This window comes from Pseudophryne corroboree, chromosome 4, assembly GCF_028390025.1.
Source record: "Pseudophryne corroboree isolate aPseCor3 chromosome 4, aPseCor3.hap2, whole genome shotgun sequence".
In the NCBI taxonomy this organism is placed as follows: Eukaryota; Metazoa; Chordata; class Amphibia; order Anura; family Myobatrachidae; genus Pseudophryne; species Pseudophryne corroboree.
The window spans coordinates 393,313,233-393,340,431 of record NC_086447.1 but is presented as its reverse complement, the minus strand read 5'-3'; the positions used below and the strand labels follow the sequence as shown (position 1 = coordinate 393,340,431).

Sequence of the window (27,199 nt, the reverse complement as noted above, 5' to 3'; positions counted from 1 at the left end):
CAGTGCACCCCAGTACGCTGTACCATAGTGCAACTTTGTTCAAATACAATTCCATTTTGCACCACTTTTTTTTCTGCCACTGCTGTATGGCAATGTTTCTTAAATTTGCTATAAACTGCCATGTGATTGTCCCACTGCTTGTTGCTTAGTAACCAACCAGATCGCTGCATCCTTGGCTAAAAGCGAATGAAAACAATGTTGTGAGCTGTGAGGTGGTCAAAATTGACTGGGAATGAGTGAAAATGAATGTTATTGAGGTTATTAATACTCCAGGAACAAAAAAGGTCAAAATTACATGATTTGACTTTTTTGGTCAATTTTTAAAAAAAATCCCACACCAAAACAAGTCAAGACCAAAATCGAAAACCAAAACTGGATGACAAATTAAAACCAAAACCAGCAAAAATTGTTTGGTGCACATCTCTAATATTTATCGTTCAACTGTAACTCTGTGTATTAGAGTTTTACTTGCAGTGATACAAAGGCATCAATCTTCTATCTTACAGAGATAATGATTTTCACATATCATTGCTATACCAAGACTTTGGTTTCAATCTAAATTCAGTCAGGCATATCTACTTTCACAATATTTTTAAGATTACATTTTGACATTTTTTGAAAAGCAGTTTGTTTTATTAAGCATATTTGTGCATTACAAACAAAGATACCAATTTCTCACATTTGAATTTTTTTTAACAGGTAAACTGTAAGTACAAAGAGTACAGAAACTATGTATTGATTTTCACATTCATAAAACAAGAATTTTCAGTTGTTATTTCTACTGACTCGATCAAATGAGGCTTCATATTTTGTAAAATAATTCATACTGTAGATTATTGGAGCTATTCTCTCCATCACAGAAAAGTCTACTTATTATCCTTTTTCAAAACAAAAACTGTGTATGCCATTGTGAAAGATATATTAGCCATATAATCGTGACGGTGTGTTATATACAGTATAACAAGAGTATTAAACATCTTACGACAAGAGGGCACTGTATGTATTGCTGAATATACAACGCATGTGCAGAAGGTAAATAGCTCGTGCACAGAAGATGACAAAGGGGGAGATGTACTAATAAGTGAAAAGAGTGTAGAAGTGAGCCAATGGAGAAGTTGCCCATGGCAACCAATCAGCTGCTCTGTATAATGTTATAGTATGCAAATTATAAATGTTACTTCAATGCTGATTGGTTGCCATGGGCAACTTCTACACTGGCTCACTTCTCCACTCTTTTCACTGCTTAGAACATGTCCCCCAAAGTCTTTGACACAGGGGCCAGTGTGCCCCACACATCCTGCCACCATTATATATACTACCCTGGCCATAACGCACATATACATTAATAACTACTTAATGAAGGGTATCCGGGCAGATTGGCCTCAGTAACCATGTCAACATTAAGAATGTTGACACAGTTTGACATGTTGACAGGCACCACATTGAGATCCTTAGAATGTCGACATGTTCAAAATTTCACCATGTGAAATGCTGATAGGCTTAGGAGCTGGAGGGTTAGGGCTAGGCTGCAGGGGAAGGTGAAGATTAGGCTGCTGGGAGGGTTAATGTTAGGTACTATGTGGAGGGTTAGGGATTAAAGTTAGGGATAGGGGATAAATACTTGAACCACCTCCCATCACAGGTCTGTGTCAGACGTGCTGCACATATCACTTCCGGGACCTGGAAGACGGCGCTGGAGACACAGCTGCTGCAGGGAACAGGATAGTGACCCCTGGGCCACTTATGTAATGACTGGATGCAAATAATGGCCACTCGGAAGAAACAATGCATTCCAAGCACATCTTTGGAATGCAAGGTGGAACAGTGATTTTCTACTGGACATTAATCATAATGGTTTCTAACACAAAAGTGCATGTGACATCAAGACGAGAGCAAGACTCTGCTTTCAGTCGTGCAGGGCTGGTAGGCTGCAGTTTCTAAAATCACATAACTTTATCATTTCACTCATATTTTAGATTTCTTTGTTTGCTTTCCCGCATAATATTTCTAAAAACAATTACACTGTTGAGAAATTTCTAATTACTAATTAAGATGTTCGAATGAATAATGATTTTTTTAGACTTTAATTTGCTTGTGCAGTTAATGATTCACCTATGCGTTTACACATTGTAGAAAGATGACACTTATTACATTAGCATTTTTCTCATTTACTCAGTGTTTAGTCACCAGACCTGTTAGCCAAGTAACTGGCAGATTTTTATTCTAATAATTGTAGGGTATTTTTATTACTGAATTAAGTCAAGAATATAGATTCAAACTTATCCAAAATTATTTTATATAAAAAAAATAAGAATATTTAAAAAATATTGGTTCTTCAAACATCGGAACATTGCAACCATTACCATCAGACCATCAGAACACCATGACCATCGCAAATTTGATTTCCTCAGCAGCTGCTCATCTGAGCAGCCACTAGGTACACACTGGGTGGATGAGGGGGGTTAACTTACATTTCCTGAGTGGCTGCTCCTCTCTGCAGCTGCCAGGTGGAAGTCCTGCAATTCTGACCGATCAACAATAAGTGGCAGCACGGCAGACACTAGGGGAGAGTGAATGGATGCAGAGGGGCCAGGAGATCCCTATATGATTTGCAACTGCTAGAAGATTATCTTCCGTCAGCTGCCCACTCTGCATTTTATTGATTGCGACCAGGCCATGTAACGCACAGCCTAGTGTGGTTAAACATAGGCTCGAGAGTATGGATTGCCTTGTGTGTGATTTGTTTACTGCAATAGTAATATATCATATTTTAGTTTTAGAGTTAACATAAGATAATTTTTCAGTTGTCCACTGTAAATAATGACATCCTTATTAAGGTGTTTATTTGCTCATCTATTTAGTCTCTGGACCCTTATGGCAATCATACATTTTTAAAATAGTTTGTCCATTTTTGGGCAAGCTGCCTTAGTTTAGTCTGTCCCTTGGTATTGACTATGGGTGCATACGAGTGTACCAACCCTTACCTGAAGTCTGAGTCTACAATTGCTCACTAGCTGACTTTGCCGGACAACTAAATACATCAAGAGCTGCATCAGTATACTAAAGTTTGTGCTTTTTAAGATTCAGCACCCCATTTTCATCAACACATTGCCAAATTGGCTGTAACATATTAATCCTCTACTGTCTTTCTAGTTTCATATCATATACTATGAGAACTAATAATGATAACCTATCCTTTTCCTACATTCTTCCCCTTTCATGCTAGGTATTGGTACCTACAGAGAGAGTAAACGGAACACCACTCTCTAGGGATATACTATATTAGCAATATATTGAGTACTAAGCTTTTGGTCAGAATACATTTTAGAGCAAAAATGTTATATATTGAAGCTGTTTATAAACTGAAAAAATATGAAGGCCTTGCACTTATTTATGTACTGGAGAATGGACTAGTTTTTGTTGGTTGGCTGCATAGACACTTTGCACAGCATTTTGCAGACTTTTGGTCTGTAAAAGTTACAGTATGCACAAATTTAAACATGTCATCCCAATGTACAGGATATAGTAAATATCGACGCCTACATCACGCCCACTCAAAAACCAGACAGTTGGCATGTCCACTCACGGGTGTCCACAACACCCATAGAGTGGGAATAGAACCTATGGCAAGTGCAGCTAGCCCACAAGGTGCTTCCTTGTGCCCCCCCAGTGGCATTTTAATCCCCAGGATCCCGGCATCTTTATGGTGACCAGCGGGATACCAAGCGCCGGTCCCCATACCGAACCCAAATGTACTGCCTAGTAATTCATTTTGACCTTTCCTTTAATTTAAGCTTTTCATTTAATCTCATGTGTTATAGTTTGATTTAACCTCACTTATGTCATGTGTAACTCATAATAAGGGAATATTGTGGTTACCATTTTGTCAAATATATAAAGGAGTCACTGCCATGGAACACTCTGATTGCACATGAGGAAGCATTTTACCAGTACTTGTACCTTTGATTTGTTTCCCATGGCAATAGTTAAATCATACTTATCGCTGAAATCATGGACATATTTATAAATACTTAGCTTTTATAGAAAAGTGGTGGTGATGCACATAGCAGCCAATCAGATTCTGTCTTTCATGCAATAGAGAAACAATAGCTAGTATCTGATTGGTTGTTATAGACAACACCACCAGTTTTAATTTTTAAAAGCTTTAGTAAATCTTTCCTCAGGTCTTCACCATTCCAAGAACTCACTATTTATAGAATCTATGGAATTTAATCATACCTTAGTCTACTTTTAAACTCGTATTACCTTCATTTTCTATAGAGCAAAGTTTCAGCAATTCAGGCCTCAGAGGCAACCCGTTCCTTGGTGTAGAACTTCTATCAGTAACTGGAAATCTTACATTGAGAATGTTTGATGTTTTGATATCAGAGTTGAACAGACGGAAACATTTCTGTTTTAGCAGTTTACATTGCAGACATAGAAGTGCTTACTTTTATTCTGTAAACTGCAGAAATAGAAATGTTTCCTTCTATTCAACTCTGATATCAAAACATCAAACATTCCCGATGAAAGTTTTCCAGTGCCACAGCTATGTATTTCATGCCTGTTACATCAGAACTGAAACATTTAAACACTGGTCGCTAGATATGATACAGTTATATAAACCAAACCCTACCAAATAAATCTTCCCTCAGCCTGTCTCTTTCCCTCCCTACCCATTACCCACAAGCATTATTATTACCTTATTTATGCTTTTATAGATTATTGTTTACATTCTTAGTTTGATTCTATGTAAGAAAAAACTCAAATATAGGGTTAAATGCATGTCTAATACTCAGTAAAGAATCTTACATTTTGTTGTAATTGTATTTTATCCTTATATGGAAATAAAAGCAAACTAGAATAAAATTAAATAGAATACTTTCCTTCTTATACAGCTAGGATTTAATTTTGCATGTTCTGTTAATCATTTGAATTTAGACTAATAGTAAACATCAATGGAGGTAGACAATGAGGGTAATTCCAAGTTGATCGCAGCAGGAAATTTTTTAGCAGTTGGGCAAAACCATGTGCACTGCAGGGGAGGCAGATATAACATGTGCAGTGAGAGTTAGATTTGGGTGTGGTGTGTTCAATCTGCAATCTAAATTGCAGTGTAAAAATAAAGCAGCCAGTATTTACTCTGCACAGAAATAAAATAACCCACCCAAATCTAACTCTTTCTGCACATGTTATATCTGCCTCCCCTGCAGTGCACATGGTTTTGCCCAATTGCTATCAAAAATCCTGCTGCGATCAACTTGGAATTACCCCCAAAGGGTGTTTAACGGCTGCTACTGTACATTCTGTGTTATTAGTATATAGTTTCATGAGTGAATAACTGCCATACATGATATGACAGGCTCTTCTTACAGTATATTTTGGAAATGTTTGGGTTAATGCAGCCAGTGAAGGCAGCACAAAATTACTTCCTACTTTGATTTACAGCAGTAGTTGTCAAACTCACTCAGGACCCCAAACAGGTTGCATTTTCCAGGTCACCTGGCCGGTGCACAGGTGTACTCATTACTCACTGACACATTTTAAAAGCTCCAAAGGTGGAGCTAATTATTTCACTTGTGATTCTGTGAAGAGACCTGGAAAACATGAACTGTTTTGGGTCCTCAGAAATGGGTTTGAGAACCACTGATTTAGGGGGTATCCTATTATACACTGTAATTTGCTGCACAAAAAAAATGGGCTTTTGTAATGATAAAAGCCAGATGGTCATTACCGGGCTATCCAATTATAGCCCATTTTTTCCATTCAACAAATTACCATATATCGCAAGAAAACACAGAGTTTCCGAGAAAATCCGGGGACCTATGAGTTTTCAAGGCAGCTATCACAGAAAAAATGGTTATTTATTGGGGATTTGGTTTTGCCTGCTTGGGTCAGATTATACCAAATCCATGATAAGTGCCGACATCAGGGCAAATAGGCTAGTCCTGGGCGAGTCAACTAGCTAGAGTAAATGACCATAGCTAATTGGATATGCCAGGGGCATTTTAACAGCTGAGGGAGCCCATGTGCGCCTCCGGTGGGATCCCTCCTCTGCAAGGCGCAGTAGTCTCCAGCATTGTGCCGGAGTCTACTGCACATGCACAGGTCTTCGGAAACATAGCACACGTTATGTTCCGGAGACCAGTTTGACTATTGCGCATGCGTGGTGGCCATTTGTGACTGCAGCTCCCGACGCTGGACTCCCGAAAGGTAACTATTAAAATATCGGTGCGGTGGACCCAGGTGCACGTGTGCACCACACACATTGCACCCATTCCAGAAACACCAAAAAATACCGCCCTTTGAGTGTTCACTACACAATGTGGGGTATCCACAGTGTAAGCCTAATGTTGCATATAAATGCAAAGAAGTAACAAAAAATTTAATTGGATGTGCTGCAATCCTTGGACAAAGTCACAATATAGTTATATTTGTAATAAATAATGTGCATCTACAATGTTTGTACATCTTAAATGAGCCCCATTGTTATTTATAGGATTGTCACTTGATGGGTGTAATGGATGTAATAGTTTTATATTGCACTTTTACCTATTGCTCACAAAGTTAATTACAAAAGAAAAACAATTACTAATAAAAATAGGATTTTAGTACCTACCGGTAAATCCTTTTCTCTTAGTCCGTAGACGATGCTGGGGACTCCAAAAGGACCATGGGGTATAGACGGATCCGCAGGAGCTTGGGCACACTATAAAGACTTAAACTGGGTGTGAACTGGCTCCTCCCTCTATGCCCCTCCTCCAGACATCAGTTAGAAAACTGTGCCCAGGAGAGATGGACAATTTCGAGGAAAGAATTTATTGTTATAAACACGGTGAGTGTCATACCAGCTCACACCGCAAACACACCGTAGAACGTGGCATTCAGTAGAATACCAGCCAATGGCATGAACAAAACACAGCCACATGCTGAGAGAATATGTAACACAACCCGTGTGTCCACAGAAGCAAAAAAAGACCCTGCATGCCATGTCATGAACAACGGTAGCAACCGCCAGACAGAGAAAACACACCACCAGGGTGTAACCAAAAGCAATAACTGCAGACACCGTACACACTGGGACGGGCGCCCAGCATCCTCTACGGACTAAGAGAAAAGGATTTACCAGTAGGTACTAAAATCCTATTTTCTCATACGTCCTAGAGGATGCTGGGGACTCCAAAAGGACCATGGGGTTTATACCAAAGCTCCAAAACGGGCGGGAGAGTGCGGACGACACTGCAGCACCGAACGAGCAAACATAAGGTCCACAAAAATCAGGGTATCAAACTTGTAGAGCATAGCAAAAGCGTTTGATCCCGACCAAGAATCCGCTGCCCAAGAAAAGCCCATCTTCCCAAAAGAAGGAACCTCCACCGACTTCGGTGACGGCAAATCAGCCGTAGAACGAACATGCCAAACCGCATCACAGATTCAGCATGTAACAGACTGCATAACGCAGTCTCCCAAACCAAGCTGGGAACATACCAGACAAACAGGGCCTCTGTTTCTCCAAACTGAGCCAAATTGATGACCTACATACTCAAATCCCTGGCTAGTTCGAGGGAATTTGAACCAGCTACTGTAATGCCTAAGTAACCACCGGCATCAAAATAGACCGATTTCTGCGAAACCCAGAAACCACTCTTGGTAGAACTACCAACCGAGTACTCAATTCCTCTCTATCCACCTGAAAGATCAAACAAGGCTCTTGTGAGACCAAACCACCACTTCCGACACCAGCCTTGCGGACGTCGAAGTCAATAGCCTGACCACTTTCCAAGAGAGAAATTTCGTAAAGAAACTTATTAGGCTTGCCTCCACATCGGCTTGTAAAGCATGGATAAGCACGACCTAGCTGAAAGTCCTCCATAGGAGCCTTCCTGGATACACACCGAGACACATAATTACTCCAACAACGGTGGTAACGCTGTGCTCTTAGTTCTTTCCTAGCCTGAAGAATTGAAGAAACGACTTCACTGGGAACTCCCGTTCGGCTTAGGATATGGCATTCATCCGCCCCGCCATCAGACGCAGCCGCGGTAAGTCCTGACACACGCCCTGATCTTGTTGTAACATTACCTCACGTAAAGGAAGAGGGCAGTAATTTTCTATGAGTAAACCATGAAAAACTGGATAGCCAACCCTCGCTGGCTAGACTGGATTTAAGAGGATCATTGGAACCTTCGATCATCTTACGCTTACCACTGTCAGAAAAGTGAAAGCGGATAGGCCACATAGACCGACTAAAAACACCCACGGTGTCACGAGGATGTCCACTGCTATATCTTGAGTATTCCATGACCTTGAATAATCTCCTCGAGGCCTCTCATTGAGGCGAGACACCAACATGTCCAATTGCGACACTCCTCAAAGACTTGTCACGTCTGGGAAAGCTTCTCGACGATGAAAGATTTTTTCCCGGCTGGATATCGTGTCAGCAGAGGAAATCTATTTCTCCGTCATTTACCTCCGGAACGAAGACTGCTAATATAGCGTTTACCAGACTTCCCACTCAACTGCAAACTGTGCATCTTCTGCCATTGCCGCTTTGCTCCTTGTTCTGCCCTAGCGGCTTACTTACGCCATTGCTGACAAGTCGTCTGGCAGAATTAACACGGGCAGAACACGAAGAATACATTCGTCTAAAATAGCTCTTAATTCAAGAAAGCTTACAGCAGACAAGTTTCCCAACTTGACCTCATCCTCTGGAAATACTTCCCTTGCAAAGGACTGCTCCCCAGCTTCGGAGATGTGTATGCACGGACACCAGGATCTAAACCTGGATCCCTAACCTTCATTCCTCTAGAAGGAAAGAACCAAGCAGACACCACAGGAGCGATGTCCTGGCCGTTTTGATTATATTCCGGTGCATGCGCAGGTGAGACCCGGACCACATTTCCAACTGGTCCCATGAAAACCACTCTGGTATTAGACCTGCTCACCGAAAAAGGCCTCTTAGGCCGCACCCATCTGTCTTATTAACGGAACCTATTGATGAGGTGTCACCTCAAAGCCGATCCAACTCTGGATCCTCAGACCTCTTTCCACAGGAAAAACACCGAACCTTAACCGGTCAGTATCTACTCTGAAACCCACTTCTGACATCTGCGTCGTTGGGAACAACAGCCAATCCCTGCGCCGAAGAACAGTCAGAGATAAACAATGATATGCACCTTTATACAGGGACAACCAGACAATGTCCTGAACGTGACGCACCCCTGTATGGCGTCGCGTACTACCTTCCCTTCCATAGGGGATAAGCAAGATCTATTAGAAAAAGCAGTAAGGGGAAACAACCGTAACTCAGAATGTTCCCCTTTGGCTTCTATAAATAACTCACAGGTCCTAGTCTATTCCTGGACTAACTGAAAATTAGTAGACAAGTTGTCACCGGAGTGGTCACCAGCCAGATAGACTCAGCGACAAGTGGTGTATGTAGTGGAAACAGAAAACTACGTCCACTTCTGCGAACCTAACAAAGCTGCAGAACACTTACCTTTTCACCTTCCACTGTCTACACAGAAAAGGAAAAAAGAACGGTATCGAACCGGTTAAAAGGACTGCATCCCACAAAAGAATGCGTCACCAACCGTTGTGAAGGAGGCTAACTCACGAATTCAGACTTACCAGCGGAAACCGCCGAGATTGACTGAACAGAGGCCACACCAAACAGCTGTATACCTCCCACCAGCAACTCCCGGAGACCTCCTCCGCATTTTTCCAGTCACACCACCTGCTGTCACGTGGCAGCCTGCTGTAATGTTATAAGGAAAAATAAACATAGGCAAGCCTACCCACTCTGGGTAGGATAATTCTATCGGATGCCTACCCGACTACAACACTCCCTCAAGTGCATACAGTGCCAATAAGGGGTGGTAGTCATGTGACCACCGGTCGGCTGACCGACAGTCACATGACCTCCTCCGTGAGCCCGACGGCTCACTATCCCGATGGTCGGCATGCCGACCAACAGGGACTATTTCCACTCGTGGGTGTCCACGACACCCATAGAGTGGGAATAGAACCCGTGGCGACCGCAGGTCGCCACCGAGCTTGCAGCGTGGCGAGCGCAGCGAGCCCGCAAGGGGCTTGCTGCACTCGCCCCTCCCCGCCGGGATCCCGGCGTCGGTATGCTGCCGGGATCCCGGCGTCGGTAAGGTGACCGGCGGTCAGGAGACCGCCGGTCACCCGTACTACACCCCCAATAAGTATAGAATTAAAATTTCACTTAGCTGCCTGTGTATGATCCTTTGCGACCGGGCTCTGCGTAAACCAGGAGTTGACTGTCATAATTTTCTCTCCACGTTGTGAAGAGAATAATATTTGGACTCCCTGAGAGGAACGAAACCAACTCGTCACGGCCAATCTAGAGCTTAACAACAGAGCGATCAGCACATGAGTAGAATACCATTATTTTAGCATTCATGGATGTACATAATGTAATACACAATAAAACACCCATATCCTAACCATGCATATATAAAGTTATATCTACATATATATATATATAGATATAACCTATACGCAAGTGGATTGTCCAGACCCGTCAGGTCCCTAGTGACAGTGATGTGTTGTGAATGTGTATGACCATGTACTGACGTGCCCCCGATGTGGATCTACCAGGAACGTTACGGCCGACAGAAACTGAGTAAATGTCGACAGCACGGAATAGTAAGCGGGCAAAAATAATAATAATCTTGGAACCCCAAGGGGTCTGAGGGAAGCATACATATACAATTGTAATAACACTCCCCCCACATATACCTCTAAATATATATAAATATATATACAAATACAGGTACAAGGCAATAACAGCCTGTTAATTCTTTTACCCAGGAAATACCGTTGATGCCGACAGGGCATCGACAGTCAACCGTGTCTCCCCTAGCGTGTTTACTTGTTTTTAAGCACACAAAAGCAACCTCCTAATACTTAGTTGTTTGAATCAAGTACCGCCAAGCGTCGGCGAAACCGACAGTTATGCCCACAGGAGCTTTTGACAAAGCCCTCACACCTGTCGACACATGTCGACTAACCAATAGTGGGTAAATAAACAGGGAAACAGTGAATTTATGTAACACAACAAGGATTAAGCGTCCATTATTTAACATAATGCTATATTACACCCATATAGCATTACAAAACACTGTGTCCCCCTCCTTCTTACCATACAGTAAATCTTGGCGGGGACCTGAGGAAAATGGCGCCGACTCCTGTGTAAGGGCTAAGCTCCGCCCCCTCACGGCACGCTTAAGCCCGCCCAAACATATATCTTAAATTGAGCTGGGGACTTATATACAGGGATTAATCCCCTGCATATACCCCTATATATCCAAAACGCCGCCCATGCGCCCCCCCCCACCCCCGCGCCCCGCACCCACGGAAACCGTTGGTGTGTGGGAGCGATGGAGCGCAGCGCGCACGCTGCGGTGCCCTGGCGGGGTGAAGACACCCAGAGTACGGGTATGTTCCCCCGCCCAGGAAGATTCAAGAAATGCTGCCCAGGACGCTCCCCCCCAGCGCCCTGCACCCATGGAGCCGGTGGCGGTGGAGTGATGGCGCACAGTGCGCTATAACATGCTGGCGGGGTCCGGGACACGGAGCCCCGGCACCGCCAGCTTAACTCTGCAAGTTGTAATATGCTGCCCAGGGCGCTACCCCCCCAGCGCCCTGCACCCATGAGAGCCGGCGGCGGGGAAGAAATGGTGCCTAGTGCACTACACATACTGGCGGGTGTCCGGGACATGGAGCCCCGACACCGCCAGAGTCACACAGAGACCTTTAAAACGTCTGCCCAGGGCGCTCCCCCCCCAGCGCCCTGCACCCGTGGAAGTCGGCAGCGGGGGAGTAATGGCGCGCGGCGCGCAGTATATGCTGGCCGGGGTATGAGACACGGTGCTCAGGCACCCAAATGCTTTTCTGCCAGCCACAAAAAGAAATCAGCAACCTGCTGCCCTGGGCGCTCCCCCCCCCCCCCCCCCCAGCGCCCTGCTCCCTATGAGTGCGTTGGTGTGTGGGAGCATGGAGCGCAGCACGACCGCTGTACCTCCGTTACTGAAGTCTTCTGCCGTCACTGAAGTCTTCTGTTCTTCACATACTCACCCGGCTTCTTTCTTCTGGCTTCTGTGAGGGGGGTGACGGCGTGGCTCCGGGAACAAGCAGCTAGGCGCACCAAGTGATCGAACCCTCTGGAGCTAATGGTGTCCAGTAGCCGAGAAGCAGAGCCCTTGAACTAAGAAGAAGTAGGTCCTGCTTCTCTCCCCTCAGTCCCACGATGCAGGGAGCCTGTAGCCAGCAGGTCTCCCTGAAAATAAAAAACCTAACATAAAGTCTTTTAGAGAAACTCAGTAGAGCTCCCCTAGTGTGTGACCCATCACTCCTGGGCACAAAGTCTAACTGAGGTCTCGAGGAGGGGCATAGAGGGAGGAGCCAGTTCACACCCAGTTTAAGTCTTTATAGTGTGCCCAAGCTCCTGCGGATCCGTCTATACCCCGTGGTCCTTTTGGAGTCCCCAGCATCCTCTAGGACGTATGAGAAATATAAGTTTCTTAGAGGGTGTGAGTGCTATTGGTTTATAGATGTAACAAGTGCAAACATAATCTGCTACTTTGTTGGCAGACATCACCAGATACATATGTGATACTATGGGATAAAATGTAAACTGCACAAGCCTGCTGTAACATGCCTGCTTTATCTTCATCTTGTAAAGGTCTCCTAAATAGGGAAAAAGATCATCTCATTGTTTTTGTCCCTTTTTTTTTTCAATCTCATTCATTATTTAGGCAAGTTTGGTATAAGACATTACAATCTTTAGATAAATTACATTATTTAGGTTACAGTTTTAGATATTACTGTGCAAACAGTTGTTCCTGTCAGCCTGATAATTGCTTTATGACTCTTCGTGTAATGTATGATGTTACAGTATTCATTACAGTATCATAAAGATAAGTGACTTTTCTCTCGATATACTGTAAACAACATTTTTTACAAATCTACTTGTTTCATTATGTCTGTTTTAACTTTGTCCTTAAGTGCTCCCAGTTTTACCCTAAGCTCACCATACACAATAACTCTGTCCTTTGTTGCTCCCAGTTTTACCCCAAGCTCACCATATATCAGAACTTGTCCTTAAGTGCTCCCAGTTTTACCCCAAGCACACCATGCACAATACCTTTGTCCTTTATTGATTGTAGTTTTGCCCCAAGGACACTATACACAAACGGCAGGATGTAATAACGTCCAAGATCGCCAGAGGTACAGTATGTCAGCCGATCCCGGAATCTTTTTCAAAGGGGCAATCACTTACAAGGAAAATTCATGCCCTGTAAGTGATTGCCCCTTTAAAAAAAATGCCAGAGATCAACCGGCATCCCGCATCACCGGCAATCTACGAATTTATTACATCCCACCAAATAAGTTTGTCCTTAAGTGATCCCAGTTTTACCCCAAACACACCATACACAATAACTTTGTCCTTAAGTGATCCCAGTTTTACCACAAGAACACCATACACAATAACTTTGTCCTTAAGTGATCCCAGTATTACACAAAGCTCACCACACACAAGAACAAAATGAGTGTTCTAGATCAAATTTATTTGTAGACTAAACCAACTTTAAGGGGTACATTTACTAAACAGTGATAAGAGTGGAGAAGTGAGCCAGTGGAGAAATTTCCCCATCAACCAATCATCAGCTCTGTATCATTTTATAGTATGCAAATTATAGATGTTACTTCAGTGCTGATTGGTTGATGTGGAAATTTCTCCACTGGCTCACTTCTCCACTCTTATCACTGCTTAGTAAATGTACATCTAAATCCTAATTTAAACATTTGTGAAGCAAGAGCAGATCTCCAAAATTTTACCATCAAACTTTGCATCTTGCATTACTGTACAGTACCTCAAAACTCTTCTAAACTGTAAGCTGTAATAACTAGAGGTTCTGTACCATTATTATTTGTAGATTACACCCTGTCTTCTGAGATTTCACAATGGGCTTGATTCTGAATTGCAAGCAGCTCGATATTCAATCACATTCAGAATGTGAATGTTTTACCAACAGAGGCCTATATTTATCAAGCCTTGGAGAGTGATAAATAGCCCAGTGATTAAGTACCAGCCAACAAGCTCCTCACTGTAATTTTTCAAACACAGCCTGTGACATGGAAGTTAGGAGCTGATTGGTTGGTACTTTATCACAATGCTATTTATCACTCTCTATGGCTTGATAAATGGGGGCCATTATATGCTAATTCAACTATAAGTATAGCTTCATGCATACTTATAATGCCAGCCCACTATTTCTATTGGCAGATGCAGACATCATACCTAGTATCAGGACTTATAGTCATGTAAACAGCTGATCTGTCCTGTAATCAGTCCTGTTAACTTTTTATTTTCTTCAGTGATCAGCCTATTATTTAGACACACAATGCTGATTACATATCGCTGACTTTGAGCTCTGTCTGAGCAGATCAGGAGTAGGGGAACTAGGAGGGAGCCTGTATAATGCAATCTGAATATGGCATTATTACCACAGGGCTCCCTTTGTTTTTTGTTTTTTTATCATATAATTTTAGAAAGTTTCACATTATTTTAGTAAAAATAATATTGATAAATATGCCCCATGGTGCGAAACAGGAAAGATCCGTACAATTCAAAATTGCCTGGAAATACACAAAGATGTGTATGTTCACTAAGGCACATGCGCATTTTTCTAAAATTAGGACTTAGACCCTGGTCAGCCATCTTGGCTCTGCAGAGACTACGCAATTGTCATATGAGGATTATACTATAGAGTACAAAACGCAATAATACCAGGCAGTCACTTCATATACGGGAGCTATGACTTAAGTCATGTCACCGCATCTACAGTATTCTTGGAGGATTCACCTAAAAAAGAACTGTTGGTTTGTATATTGCCTCTCAAGGACTCCCCTGCTACAGGTGTAATCAATCACAGGTCTCCTACAGAAATTCCTCTTATTATATGAAGGCCTGCAGGTTTATCACTAATGCACAGGTTCTCAAACTCGGTCCTCAGGACCCCACACAGTGCATGTTTTGCAGGTAACCCAGCAGGTGCACAGGTGTATTAATTACTCACTAACACATATTAAAAGGTCCACAGATGGAGCTAATTATTTCAATTGTGATTCTGTGAGGAGACCTGCAAAACATGCACCATGTGGGGTCCTGAGGACCGAGTTTGAGAACCTCTGCACTAATGTATCCCTGTTTCACGTGTGCAAGCTGTATTAACTATTATATCTGAATCCATTACTCAGTATGTTTAGACTTACATGTAGTGCAGCCTCTTTTTCGTTTTTCTTCCTGAGGTTTGCTACATGCTGCTACATGCGGAGCGTCCTTTCTAATATAGTCTTGTACAACTATACTTACAAAAAAAGAATATATCTATCTTTATCCTGTTCTCGGCCCTATAGAGTTTTTCGGTCCAGTTTGGTATTACAAAATTATTTATTGTACTGTAAATAGAAATAGTTTAATGTACTGGATTGATAGACCGTCCACTTATATGATATAATCATTCAAATGTGCAAATTATACATAACTGTCAAAAGAAGTAATCAATATAATGTCCCTTGTAAGTGTGTAGTGTATTAACTGACGAATCTGTTAGACCTGTACACTTAGCTTGGCTAGCCTCACTGGTTTCTAGAGAATAAATAGGCTGCTTCTCATGTACCAGCAACCTCCACTGTATGTATATAGGTGACCAATGCACTTTTGGTACCCACAATGAATTAGATAGGAAATACTCAGTAGTCAGAAAGAATGGGAATGTTGCCTACTTTATACAACTTCTTATATTTGCAGCAACATCACATATACATTTTAACTCCAACTTAACGTATGTATTTTATTCTAGAATGGCCATAGAAATGTATCATTTTGGTACATACTGTAAGTACATTTAATCTTACCTTTCTTGCTTCTTTGATCATCTTCCTGACCATTTCTTTAATCGTGAGTGGATGTCCTCTTGGAGGATGAAAATACAGATTTATGTCAGTAGCGCCTATATGTCCTGGTGCCACATAGGGCCACCCTAGGTCAAGATTGGGTGCCTCCACATCAGATTCTATTGGCCAATAAGTCCCAGATGATGAATTATCGTCTGTTATTTCACCCTGTGTATTGTCCACATTTTCTACTGGCTTTTGGATGTGATTTGTAATATAGTTGATTTCATCTGCTGCAAGAAATTCTGTAACTCTTTCTTTAGCAAGAAATTCCTGATATGAAGTAATGCCTCCATCTATTAGCGCATCAATGGCGACCCGGTACCATTCTTTGTAGTGAGGTTCTATATAATTTTCAGATTTCACTTCATCATGCAAAGATGAAAGCAATGACAGCGTCTCCACCATTGCAGACATTTTGAGAAATCCAATTAAACCTAAGAAAAACATAGAAATAGGTACAATTAGATTGTGAACATTTTAAAATAGTGACACAAAAAGTTAATGCAGTGACTTTGTTATTTTATTAATCAGTATAATATGCACTGCAGCTGCCTCTCATCCACATCATCTCAGGAATGCAAGCAAGCTCGTTGTGTCCTATTTGTAAGTGCGTGGCTGTAGGAACAAAAGCTAGACTGGATGTTTGTTTAGTATATCCTTTAGTATATTTGTTTTACTATTACGTTGAGTTGTGTTCAGTAATTATACATGTGTATTTGTAATCACTTCCAATATGAAATGTGATCCCAAAGTGTTTCCCTATTACTTGGCAGACAGGAAACTTCAGGTCACGATTACTTGAACTTGGCTACTTCAGCAAATTCTCAACAGTAATGAGACAATGGGCTAGCATATGGTTAATAGGAAAAGGCGGACACATGGGTAATACCTTTTTATGCTCACAAAGGAAGTGAGTGGGAGTTATATAGGCATTCCTGCTGTTGATCACACCCAGTATTTTATCAAACTGTTATCATATACAGTAAATCAACGATAGCAGCTGCAGTATGTACTACACCAAAATAAGGTATTGATTGGCCCAGATGGTCAGCGCTGGTGCAACAGTTGCTATGGTTTTGTAACATAGGATAACAACATTATCTGAAGACTTGTTAGCTATGTAATAACTATATTATGTGCACAGGTAATATACTGTATTTCATTTGCAGACACACTGATAAAAATTAAAAGCATACAATAGGTATTATGAAGCTGTAGGCTAGGGTGAGGCCCTCTAAATAACATAATGTCAGGAACCTGTTAGACATGCTTTAAAAGGAATATCATTATTAAATAAACTGACAGGGCCAGAGATGGGTTTTCCCAAGACACAGTGGGGGGGCATTTAGTTTTAGTTAGATGTCACTGAGGTGCCAACATTCTGCCCATTTTACTGGCACCTCATGTCTTCCAACATCACAGAGTTTTCCATGCAATCCCAGATGTGCACAGCAAAATCTGTGATATTGGTGTTCTGTTATTATTGTGTTTGTGCTCCGGACAACGCCCATCTTCATACTTGTTACAGGAAAAGGCCAATCGGCAAAAATATACACTAATAAATAAAAAATTAACTGTTAAATATAGAATTAACGTAACGCCATCTCCTTGCCACTCTCTATTAACAAATTACATTTAAAAATTAATTTAGGGCCTTATTCAGCTTCAGTTGTAGTTTTGCTAAAATAGTGGTGATGCATTAGTGAGATGCGATCGCATCTCACTGTGTGCGCATGTACAGTATGGCTCCTGCGCGTGTGCACTGGGCATAAATTCTTCAGTATGTTATCTCATCGCTGATGTGATCCATACTGAGAATAAGGCCCTTAATTAGCATGTAGTTTATTAAACTATTGTCAGAAAAACAAATGCCAAATTAGTGTAATATAAAGTTAGGTTTGATTTGCAATGCATATGGTATTTTTTTTTTAAATTAGATTGTAACTCTTATGACTAGTACCTCCCCACCCTTTTCCTCATATTATCACCTTTTCATTAACTGTGTATTTCTTCTCTACTGTTCCTTATACAGAAATAATGTATGCTTGTTTTCAGCCACAGTCTGACACTGTAGAGTCAGACTGTGCGTTGCCGCCATTTTCACTCTGGCATTGGAGAGTGTAGGGAGAGAACGTGTCTCTGTTCTCTGAGTGTCCGTGTCTTGGGCTGTATTTGTCCAGTCACAATGGTTGTGTCCTCTTGCTGCCATATGTCCAGTGCAGCTGTATAAGTCCGGTCCAGTGGCGCTGTGTTGTGCTGCATCAGTTCAGTGGTGGTGTCTTGTGCTGCATCAGCCCAGTGGTAGGGTCCAGTGCATCAGCCATCAGTCATTCCAGTGACCAGGCAGTCACAGTGGTATACTCTGCTGCCATATGTCCAGTGCTGCCGTATAATAATAAATTATAATAACAAGTCCCTTACAGTGTTGCTGTGTTGTCCTGCATCAGACTAGTGGTAGTGTCCTGTGCATCAGCCATCAGTCATTCCAGTGACCAGGCAGTCATAGTGGTATACTCTGCAGTCATATGTCCACTGCTACCATATAATAATAAATTATAATAACAACAAGTCCCTTACAGTGTTGCTGTGTTGTCCTGCATCAGACCAGTGGTAGTGTCCTGTGCATCAGTCAGTCCAGTGACAATTCACAGTGGTGGTGTCCTATGCTGCCATGTGTCCAGTGCTGCTGTGTAAATCCAGTCCATTGCAGTGGTGCTGTGTTGTCCTGCATCAGTCCAGTGGTGCTGCCATATAAGTTCAGTGGTGATGTCCTGTGCTGTATATTATTTACTCCAAATAAAGGGGTTATTAATATTTAATCCAAATAATTTTTACAGGGTTTGCCCTGTGAGGTGTAGGGGTACACTCTCCTGTGCCGCATATTGTGTTATATAACTCCAGAAAAATAATGGAGAACAAAAATTTGGAGGATAAAATAGGGAAAGATCAAGAACCACTTCCTACTAGTGCTGTAGCTGCTGCCACTAGTCATGACGATAAAATGCCATCAACGTCATCTGCCAAGGCCGATGCCCAATGTGATAATAGAGGGCATGTAAAATCCAAAAAGCCAAAGTTCAGTAAAAAGACCCAAAAAAGAAATTTAAATGGTCTGAGGAGAAACGTAAACTTGCCAATATGCCATTTACGACACTGAGTAGCAAGGAACGGCTAAGGCCCTGGCCTATGTTCATGACTGGTGGTTCAGCTTCAAATGACGATGGAAGCCCTTAACCTACATTTTACCATTTAATTCCAGTGATTTTGCAGTATAATTCCAGTGATTTTGCAGTATAATTCCAGTGATTTTTGCCATTTAATTCCAGTGATTTGAACGTATAATTCCAGTGGGAATTGTTTCTGTCGCTTGGATTAGTCATACAGCTACCTCATTGCACCTCTTTGACATCTTTGCATGAGGTGCTGTTTGGGGCCTAGTTTTTGAAAAGTGCCATTCTGTCTGATACTGCAGTCCCACTCCTAGATGGGCCAATTGTTTGGGTTGATTGACTTAGTCATACAGCTACCTCATTGCACCTATTCTACATCTTTGCATGAGGTGCTGTTTGGGGCCTAGTTTTTGAAAAGTGCCATCCTGTTTGACACTGCAGTGCCACTCCTAGATGGACCAGGTGTTTGTGTCACACACCTGTGTCGCTTGGCTTGTCATACAGCAGCCTCGGTGCACCTCTTTTTCTTCTTTGCATCATGTGCTGTTTGGGGCCTTTTTTTATATTTGCCCTCATGTCTGACACTGCAGTGCCACTCCTACATGGGCCAGGTGTTTGTGCCGCACACTTGTGTCGTTTAGCTTAGTCATACAGCCACCTCGGTGCAACCTTTTGGCCTAAAAACAATATTGTGAGGTGTGAGGTGTTCAGAACAGACTGGAAATGAGTGGAAATGAATGTTATTGAGGTTAATAATACCGTAGGATCAAAATTACCCCCAAATTCTGTGATTTTAGCCATTTTTTGTTTTTTTTCAAAAATCATCCAGATCCAAAACCAAAACCAAAACTCAAAAGGGTGGTTTTGGCAAAACCAAGCCAAAACCAAAACATGAAAATGGAATTAGAACCAAAACCAAAACACAAAACATGAAAAGTGCCAGCCGCACATCTCTAGCTTGATATGTGTGTGGTTTAGAAGAGCAACTAAAATGGTGCATAGTCTATACCACAAAACATACCAGAAAAGACTAAACAATGTTAATATGTATAGTTTGAAACAGAGATAGGAAAGGGAGGACATGATATAAACTTTCAAATCTATCAAGGGTTATAATAAAGTACAGGAAGGAGACATTCTTCAAAAGGAAGAGAAGTACTAGAACACAAAGACATGCACTGAAACTGGAGGGAATTAGGTTCAGGGAAAATTTGAAGAAAATTACTTTTCAGATAACAATAATGGTAACAAGAAGCTTATAAAGGGGGCAGACTAGATGGGACAAGTGGTTCTTATCTGCCGTCAAACTCTCTGTTTCTATGCATATCCTCAATGGTTAATTGCCATTGGTGAAAAACCATCCCCCATCCGCCATCAATAGCAGAACCATTGTCATCACTTTTATAAGCATTAGCTGTAAATACCAACATGACCCAGATAATTTTTACATCTGTATTAGTAAATGTTATAAAGTGACAGTCTTTCTCAGATCTAAATAGAGTGTATTTTAGAAAAGGTTAAACTCATGCATTATGGAGGTGAATTAGAATTTGAATTAATGACGAATGTTGACAAGTTCAAAAAGATAACTTCCCCCGCCCCTAATCTCGCTCTGATGCAGCATCATACGCTCTCAGACACTGCGCTTTCAAAGCATCATTTTAATAACCATGGCACTTACAATACTAACTCATAAATGATCAAAGTAGCTTAGAAATGCTAATGACAAATGGTTCGTTTAAATATCCTGTGTTTCAAAGCAAGTAAGATAACATTGCAGCTACAGTATCATGATTAGAGATGAGCGGGTTCGGTTTCTTTGAATCCGAACCCGCACGAACTTCACTTTTTTTTTCACGGGTCCGAGCGACTCGGATCTTCCCGCCTTGCTCGGTTAACCCGAGCGCGCCCGAACGTCATCATGACGCTGTCGGATTCTCGCGAGACTCGGATTCTATATAAGGAGCCGCGCGTCGCCGCCATTTTCACACGTGCATTGAGATTGATAGGGAGAGGACGTGGCTGGCGTCCTCTCCATTTAGATTAGATTTAGAAGAGAGAGAGAGAGAGAGATTGCTGTGATACTGTAGATTAGAAGAGAGTGCAGACAGAGTTTAGTGACTGACGACCACAGTGACCAGTGACCACCAGAGACAGTGCAGTTGTTTGTTTTATTTAATATATCCGTTCTCTGCCTGAAAAAAACGATACACAGTCACACAGTGACTCAGTCTGTGTGCACTGCTCAGCCCAGTGTGCTGCACATCAATGTATTGTATATAAAGCTTATAATTGTGGGGGAGACTGGGGAGCACTGCAGGTTGTTATAGCAGGAGCCAGGAGTACATGATAAATAATATTATATTAAAATTAAACAGTGCACACTTTTGCTGCAGGAGTGCCACTGCCAGTGTGACTAGTGGTGACCAGTGCCTGACCACCAGTATATTAGTAGTATTGTATACTATCTCTTTATCAACCAGTCTATATTAGCAGCAGACACAGTACAGTGCGGTAGTTCACGGCTGTGGCTACCTCTGTGTCGGCACTCGGCAGGCAGTCCGTCCATCCATAATTGTATTATAATATATACCACCTAACCGTGGTTTTTTTTTCATTCTTTATACCGTCGTCATACTAGTTGTTACGAGTATACTACTATCTCTTTATCAACCAGTGTACAGTGCGGTAGTTCACGGCTGTGGCTACCTCTGTGTCGGCACTCGGCAGGCAGTCCGTCCAACCATGATTGTATTATATACCACCTAACCGTTGTTTTTTTTTCATTCTTTATACCGTCGTCATACTAGTTGTTACGAGTATACTACTATCTCTTTATCAACCAGTGTACAGTGCGGTAGTTCACGGCTGTGGCTACCTCTGTGTCGGCACTCGGCAGGCAGTCCGTCCATCCATAATTGTATTATAATATATACCACCTAACCGTGGTTTTTTTTTCATTCTTTATACCGTCGTCATACTAGTTGTTACGAGTATACTACTATCTCTTTATCAACCAGTGTACAGTGCGGTAGTTCACGGCTGTGGCTACCTCTGTGTCGGCACTCGGCAGGCAGTCCGTCCAACCATAATTGTATTATAATATATACCACCTAACCGTGGTTTTTTTTTCATTCTTTATACCGTCGTCATACTAGTTGTTACGAGTATACTACTATCTCTTTATCAACCAGTGTACAGTGCGGTAGTTCACGGCTGTGGCTACCTCTGTGTCGGCACTCGGCAGGCAGTCCGTCCAACCATAATTGTATTATATACCACCTAACCGTGGTTTTTTTTTCATTCTTTATACCGTCGTCATACTAGTTGTTACGAGTATACTACTATCTCTTTATCAACCAGTGTACAGTGCGGTAGTTCACGGCTGTGGCTACCTCTGTGTCGGCACTCGGCAGGTAGTCCGTCCAACCATAATTGTATTATAATATATACCACCTAACCGTGGTTTTTTTTTCATTCTTTATACCGTCGTCATACTAGTTGTTACGAGTATACTACTATCTCTTTATCAACCAGTGTACAGTGCGGTAGTTCACGGCTGTGGCTACCTCTGTGTCGGCACTCGGCAGGCAGTCCGTCCATCCATAATTGTATTATAATATATACCACCTAACCGTGGTTTTTTTTTCATTCTTTATACCGTCGTCATACTAGTTGTTACGAGTATACTACTATCTCTTTATCAACCAGTGTACAGTGCGGTAGTTCACGGCTGTGGCTACCTCTGTGTCGGCACTCGGCAGGCAGTCCGTCCAACCATAATTGTATTATAATATATACCACCTAACCGTGGTTTTTTTTTCATTCTTTATACCGTCGTCATACTAGTTGTTACGAGTATACTACTATCTCTTTATCAACCAGTGTACAGTGCGGTAGTTCACGGCTGTGGCTACCTCTGTGTCGGCACTCGGCAGGCAGTCCGTCCAACCATAATTGTTTTATAATATATACCACCTAACCGTGGTTTTTTTTTCATTCTTTATACCGTCGTCATACTAGTTGTTACGAGTATACTACTATCTCTTTATCAACCAGTGTACAGTGCGGTAGTTCACGGCTGTGGCTACCTCTGTGTCGGCACTCGGCAGGCAGTCCGTCCATCCATAATTGTATTATATACCACCTAACCGTGGTTTTTTTATACCACCTAACCGTGGCAGTCCGTCCATAATTGTATACTAGTATCCAATCCATCCATCTCCATTGTTTACCTGAGGTGCCTTTTAGTTCTGCCTATAAAATATGGAGAACAAAAAAGTTGAGGTTCCAAAATTAGGGAAAGATCAAGATCCACTTCCACCTCGTGCTGAAGCTGCTGCCACTAGTCATGGCCGAGACGATGAAATGCCAGCAACGTCGTCTGCCAAGGCCGATGCCCAATGTCATAGTACAGAGCATGTCAAATCCAAAACACCAAATATCAGGAAAAAAAGGACTCCAAAACCTAAAATAAAATTGTCGGAGGAGAAGCGTAAACTTGCCAATATGCCATTTACCACACGGAGTGGCAAGGAACGGCTGAGGCCCTGGCCTATGTTCATGGCTAGTGGTTCAGCTTCACATGAGGATGGAAGCACTCAGCCTCTCGCTAGAAAACTGAAAAGACTCAAGCTGGCAAAAGCACCGCAAAGAACTGTGCGTTCTTTGAAATCCCAAATCCACAAGGAGAGTCCAATTGTGTCGTTTGCGATGCCTGACCTTCCCAACACTGGACGTGAAGAGCATGCGCCTTCCACTATTTGCATGCCCCCTGCAAGTGCTGGAAGGAGCACCCGCAGTCCAGTTCCTGATAGTCAGATTGAAGATGTCAGTGTTGAAGTACACCAGGATGAGGAGGATATGGGTGTTGCTGGCGCTGGGGAGGAAATTGACCAGGAGGATTCTGATGGTGAGGTGGTTTGTTTAAGTCAGGCACCCGGGGAGACACCTGTTGTCCGTGGGAGGAATATGGCCGTTGACATGCCTGGTGAAAATACCAAAAAAAATCAGCTCTTCGGTGTGGAGGTATTTCACCAGAAATGCGGACAACAGGTGTCAAGCCGTGTGTTCCCTTTGTCAAGCTGTAATAAGTAGGGGTAAGGACGTTAACCACCTTGGAACATCCTCCCTTATACGTCACCTGCAGCGCATTCATAATAAGTCAGTGACAAGTTCAAAAACTTTGGGTGACAGCGGAAGCAGTCCACTGACCAGTAAATCCCTTCCTCTTGTAACCAAGCTCACGCAAACCACCCCACCAACTCCCTCAGTGTCAATTTCCTCCTTCCCCAGGAATGCCAATAGTCCTGCAGGCCATGTCACTGGCAAGTCTGACGAGTCCTCTCCTGCCTGGGATTCCTCCGATGCATCCTTGCGTGTAACGCCTACTGCTGCTGGCGCTGCTGTTGTTGCCGCTGGGAGTCGATAGTCATCCCAGAGGGGAAGTCGTAAGCCCACTTGTACTACTTCCAGTAAGCAATTGACTGTTCAACAGTCCTTTGCGAGGAAGATGAAATATCACAGCAGTCATCCTACTGCAAAGCGGATAACTGAGTCCTTGACAACTATGTTGGTGTTAGACGTGCGTCCGGTATCCGCCGTTAGTTCACAGGGAACTAGACAATTTATTGAGGCAGTGTGCCCCCGTTACCAAATACCATCTAGGTTCCACTTCTCTAGGCAGGCGATACCGAGAATGTACACGGACGTCAGAAAAAGACTCACCAGTGTCCTAAAAAATGCAGTTGTACCCAATGTCCACTTAACCACGGACATGTGGACAAGTGGAGCAGGGCAGGGTCATGACTATATGACTGTGACAGCCCACTGGGTAGATGTATGGACTCCCGCCGCAAGAACAGCAGCGGCGGCACCAGTAGCAGCATCTCGCAAACGCCAACTCTTTCCTAGGCAGGCTACGCTTTGTATCACCGCTTTCCAGAATACGCACACAGCTGAAAACCTCTTACGGCAACTGAGGAAGATCATCGCGGAATGGCTTACCCCAATTGGACTCTCCTGTGGATTTGTGGCATCGGACAACGCCAGCAATATTGTGTGTGCATTAAATATGGGCAAATTCCAGCACGTCCCATGTTTTGCACATACCTTGAATTTGGTGGTGCAGAATTTTTTAAAAAACGACAGGGGCGTGCAAGAGATGCTGTCGGTGGCCAGAAAAATTGCGGGACACTTTCGGCGTACAGGCACCACGTACAGAAGACTGGAGCACCACCAAAAACTACTGAACCTGCCCTGCCATCATCTGAAGCAAGAAGTGGTAACGAGGTGGAATTCAACCCTCTATATGCTTCAGAGGTTGGAGGAGCAGCAAAAGGCCATTCAAGCCTATACAATTGAGCACGATATAGGAGATGGAATGCACCTGTCTCAAGTGCAGTGGAGAATGATTTCAACGTTGTGCAAGGTTCTGATGCCCTTTGAACTTGCCACACGTGAAGTCAGTTCAGACACTGCCAGCCTGAGTCAGGTCATTCCCCTCATCAGGCTTTTGCAGAAGAAGCTGGAGGCATTGAAGAAGGAGCTAACACGGAGCGATTCCGCTAGGCATGTGGGACTTGTGGATGCAGCCCTTAATTCGCTTAACAAGGATTCACGGGTGGTCAATCTTTGGAAATCAGAGCACTACATTTTGGCCACCGTGCTCGATCCTAGATTTAAAGCCTACCTTGGATCTCTCTTTCCGGCAGACACAGGTCTGCTGGGGTTGAAAGACCTGCTGGTGACAAAATTGTCAAGTCAAGCGGAACGCGACCTGTCAACATCTCCTCCTTCACATTCTCCCGCAACTGGGGGTGCGAGGAAAAGGCTCAGAATTCCGAGCCCACCCGCTGGCGGTGATGCAGGGCAGTCTGGAGCGACTGCTGATGCTGACATCTGGTCCGGACTGAAGGACCTGACAACGATTACGGACATGTCGTCTACTGTCACTGCATATGATTCTCTCAACATTGATAGAATGGTGGAGGATTATATGAGTGACCGCATCCAAGTAGGCACGTCACACAGTCCGTACTTATACTGGCAGGAAAAAGAGGCAATTTGGAGGCCCTTGCACAAACTGGCTTTATTCTACCTAAGTTGCCCTCCCACAAGTGTGTACTCCGAAAGAGTGTTTAGTGCCGCCGCTCACCTTGTCAGCAATCGGCGTACGAGGTTACATCCAGAAAATGTGGAGAAGATGATGTTCATTAAAATGAATTATAATCAATTCCTCCGCGGAGACATTGACCAGCAGCAATTGCCTCCACAAAGTACACAGGGAGCTGAGATGGTGGATTCCAGTGGGGACGAATTGATAATCTGTGAGGAGGGGGATGTACACGGTGATATATCGGAGGGTGAAGATGAGGTGGACATCTTGCCTCTGTAGAGCCAGTTTGTGCAAGGAGAGATTAATTGCTTCTTTTTTGGGGGGGGTCCAAACCAACCCGTCATATCAGTCACAGTCGTGTGGCAGACCCTGTCACTGAAATGATGGGTTGGTTAAAGTGTGCATGTCCTGTTTTGTTTATACAACATAAGGGTGGGTGGGAGGGCCCAAGGATAATTCCATCTTGCACCTCTTTTTTCTTTTCTTTTTCTTTGCATCATGTGCTGATTGGGGAGGGTTTTTTGGAAGGGACATCCTGCGTGACACTGCAGTGCCACTCCTAGATGGGCCCGGTGTTTGTGTCGGCCACTAGGGTCGCTAATCTTACTCACACAGCTACCTCATTGCGCCTCTTTTTTTCTTTGCGTCATGTGCTGTTTGGGGAGGGTTTTTTGGAAGGGACATCCTGCGTGACACTGCAGTGCCACTCCTAGATGTGCCCGGTGTTTGTGTCGGCCACTAGGGTCGCTAATCTTACTCACACAGCTACCTCATTGCACCTCTTTTTTTCTTTGCGTCATGTGCTGTTTGGGGAGGGTTTTTTGGAAGGGACATCCTGCGTGACACTGCAGTGCCACTCCTAGATGTGCCCGGTGTTTGTGTCGGCCACTAGGGTCGCTAATCTTACTCACACAGTCAG

The 27,199-nt window shown here is 43.1% G+C and overlaps 1 protein-coding gene across 1 annotated transcript in view; it reads right to left on the bottom strand.

Moving 5' to 3' along the window:
• Window positions 1-27,199, bottom strand: part of FAM83B (family with sequence similarity 83 member B) — a 107,259-nt gene that overhangs the window by 43,697 nt on the left and 36,363 nt on the right. The window contains exon 2 of the mRNA XM_063919653.1: window positions 15,952-16,427. Coding sequence (XP_063775723.1) covers window positions 15,952-16,407 — 456 coding nt within the window. The 5' untranslated portion in view covers window positions 16,408-16,427. The remainder of the gene's footprint in view (window positions 1-15,951; window positions 16,428-27,199) is intronic.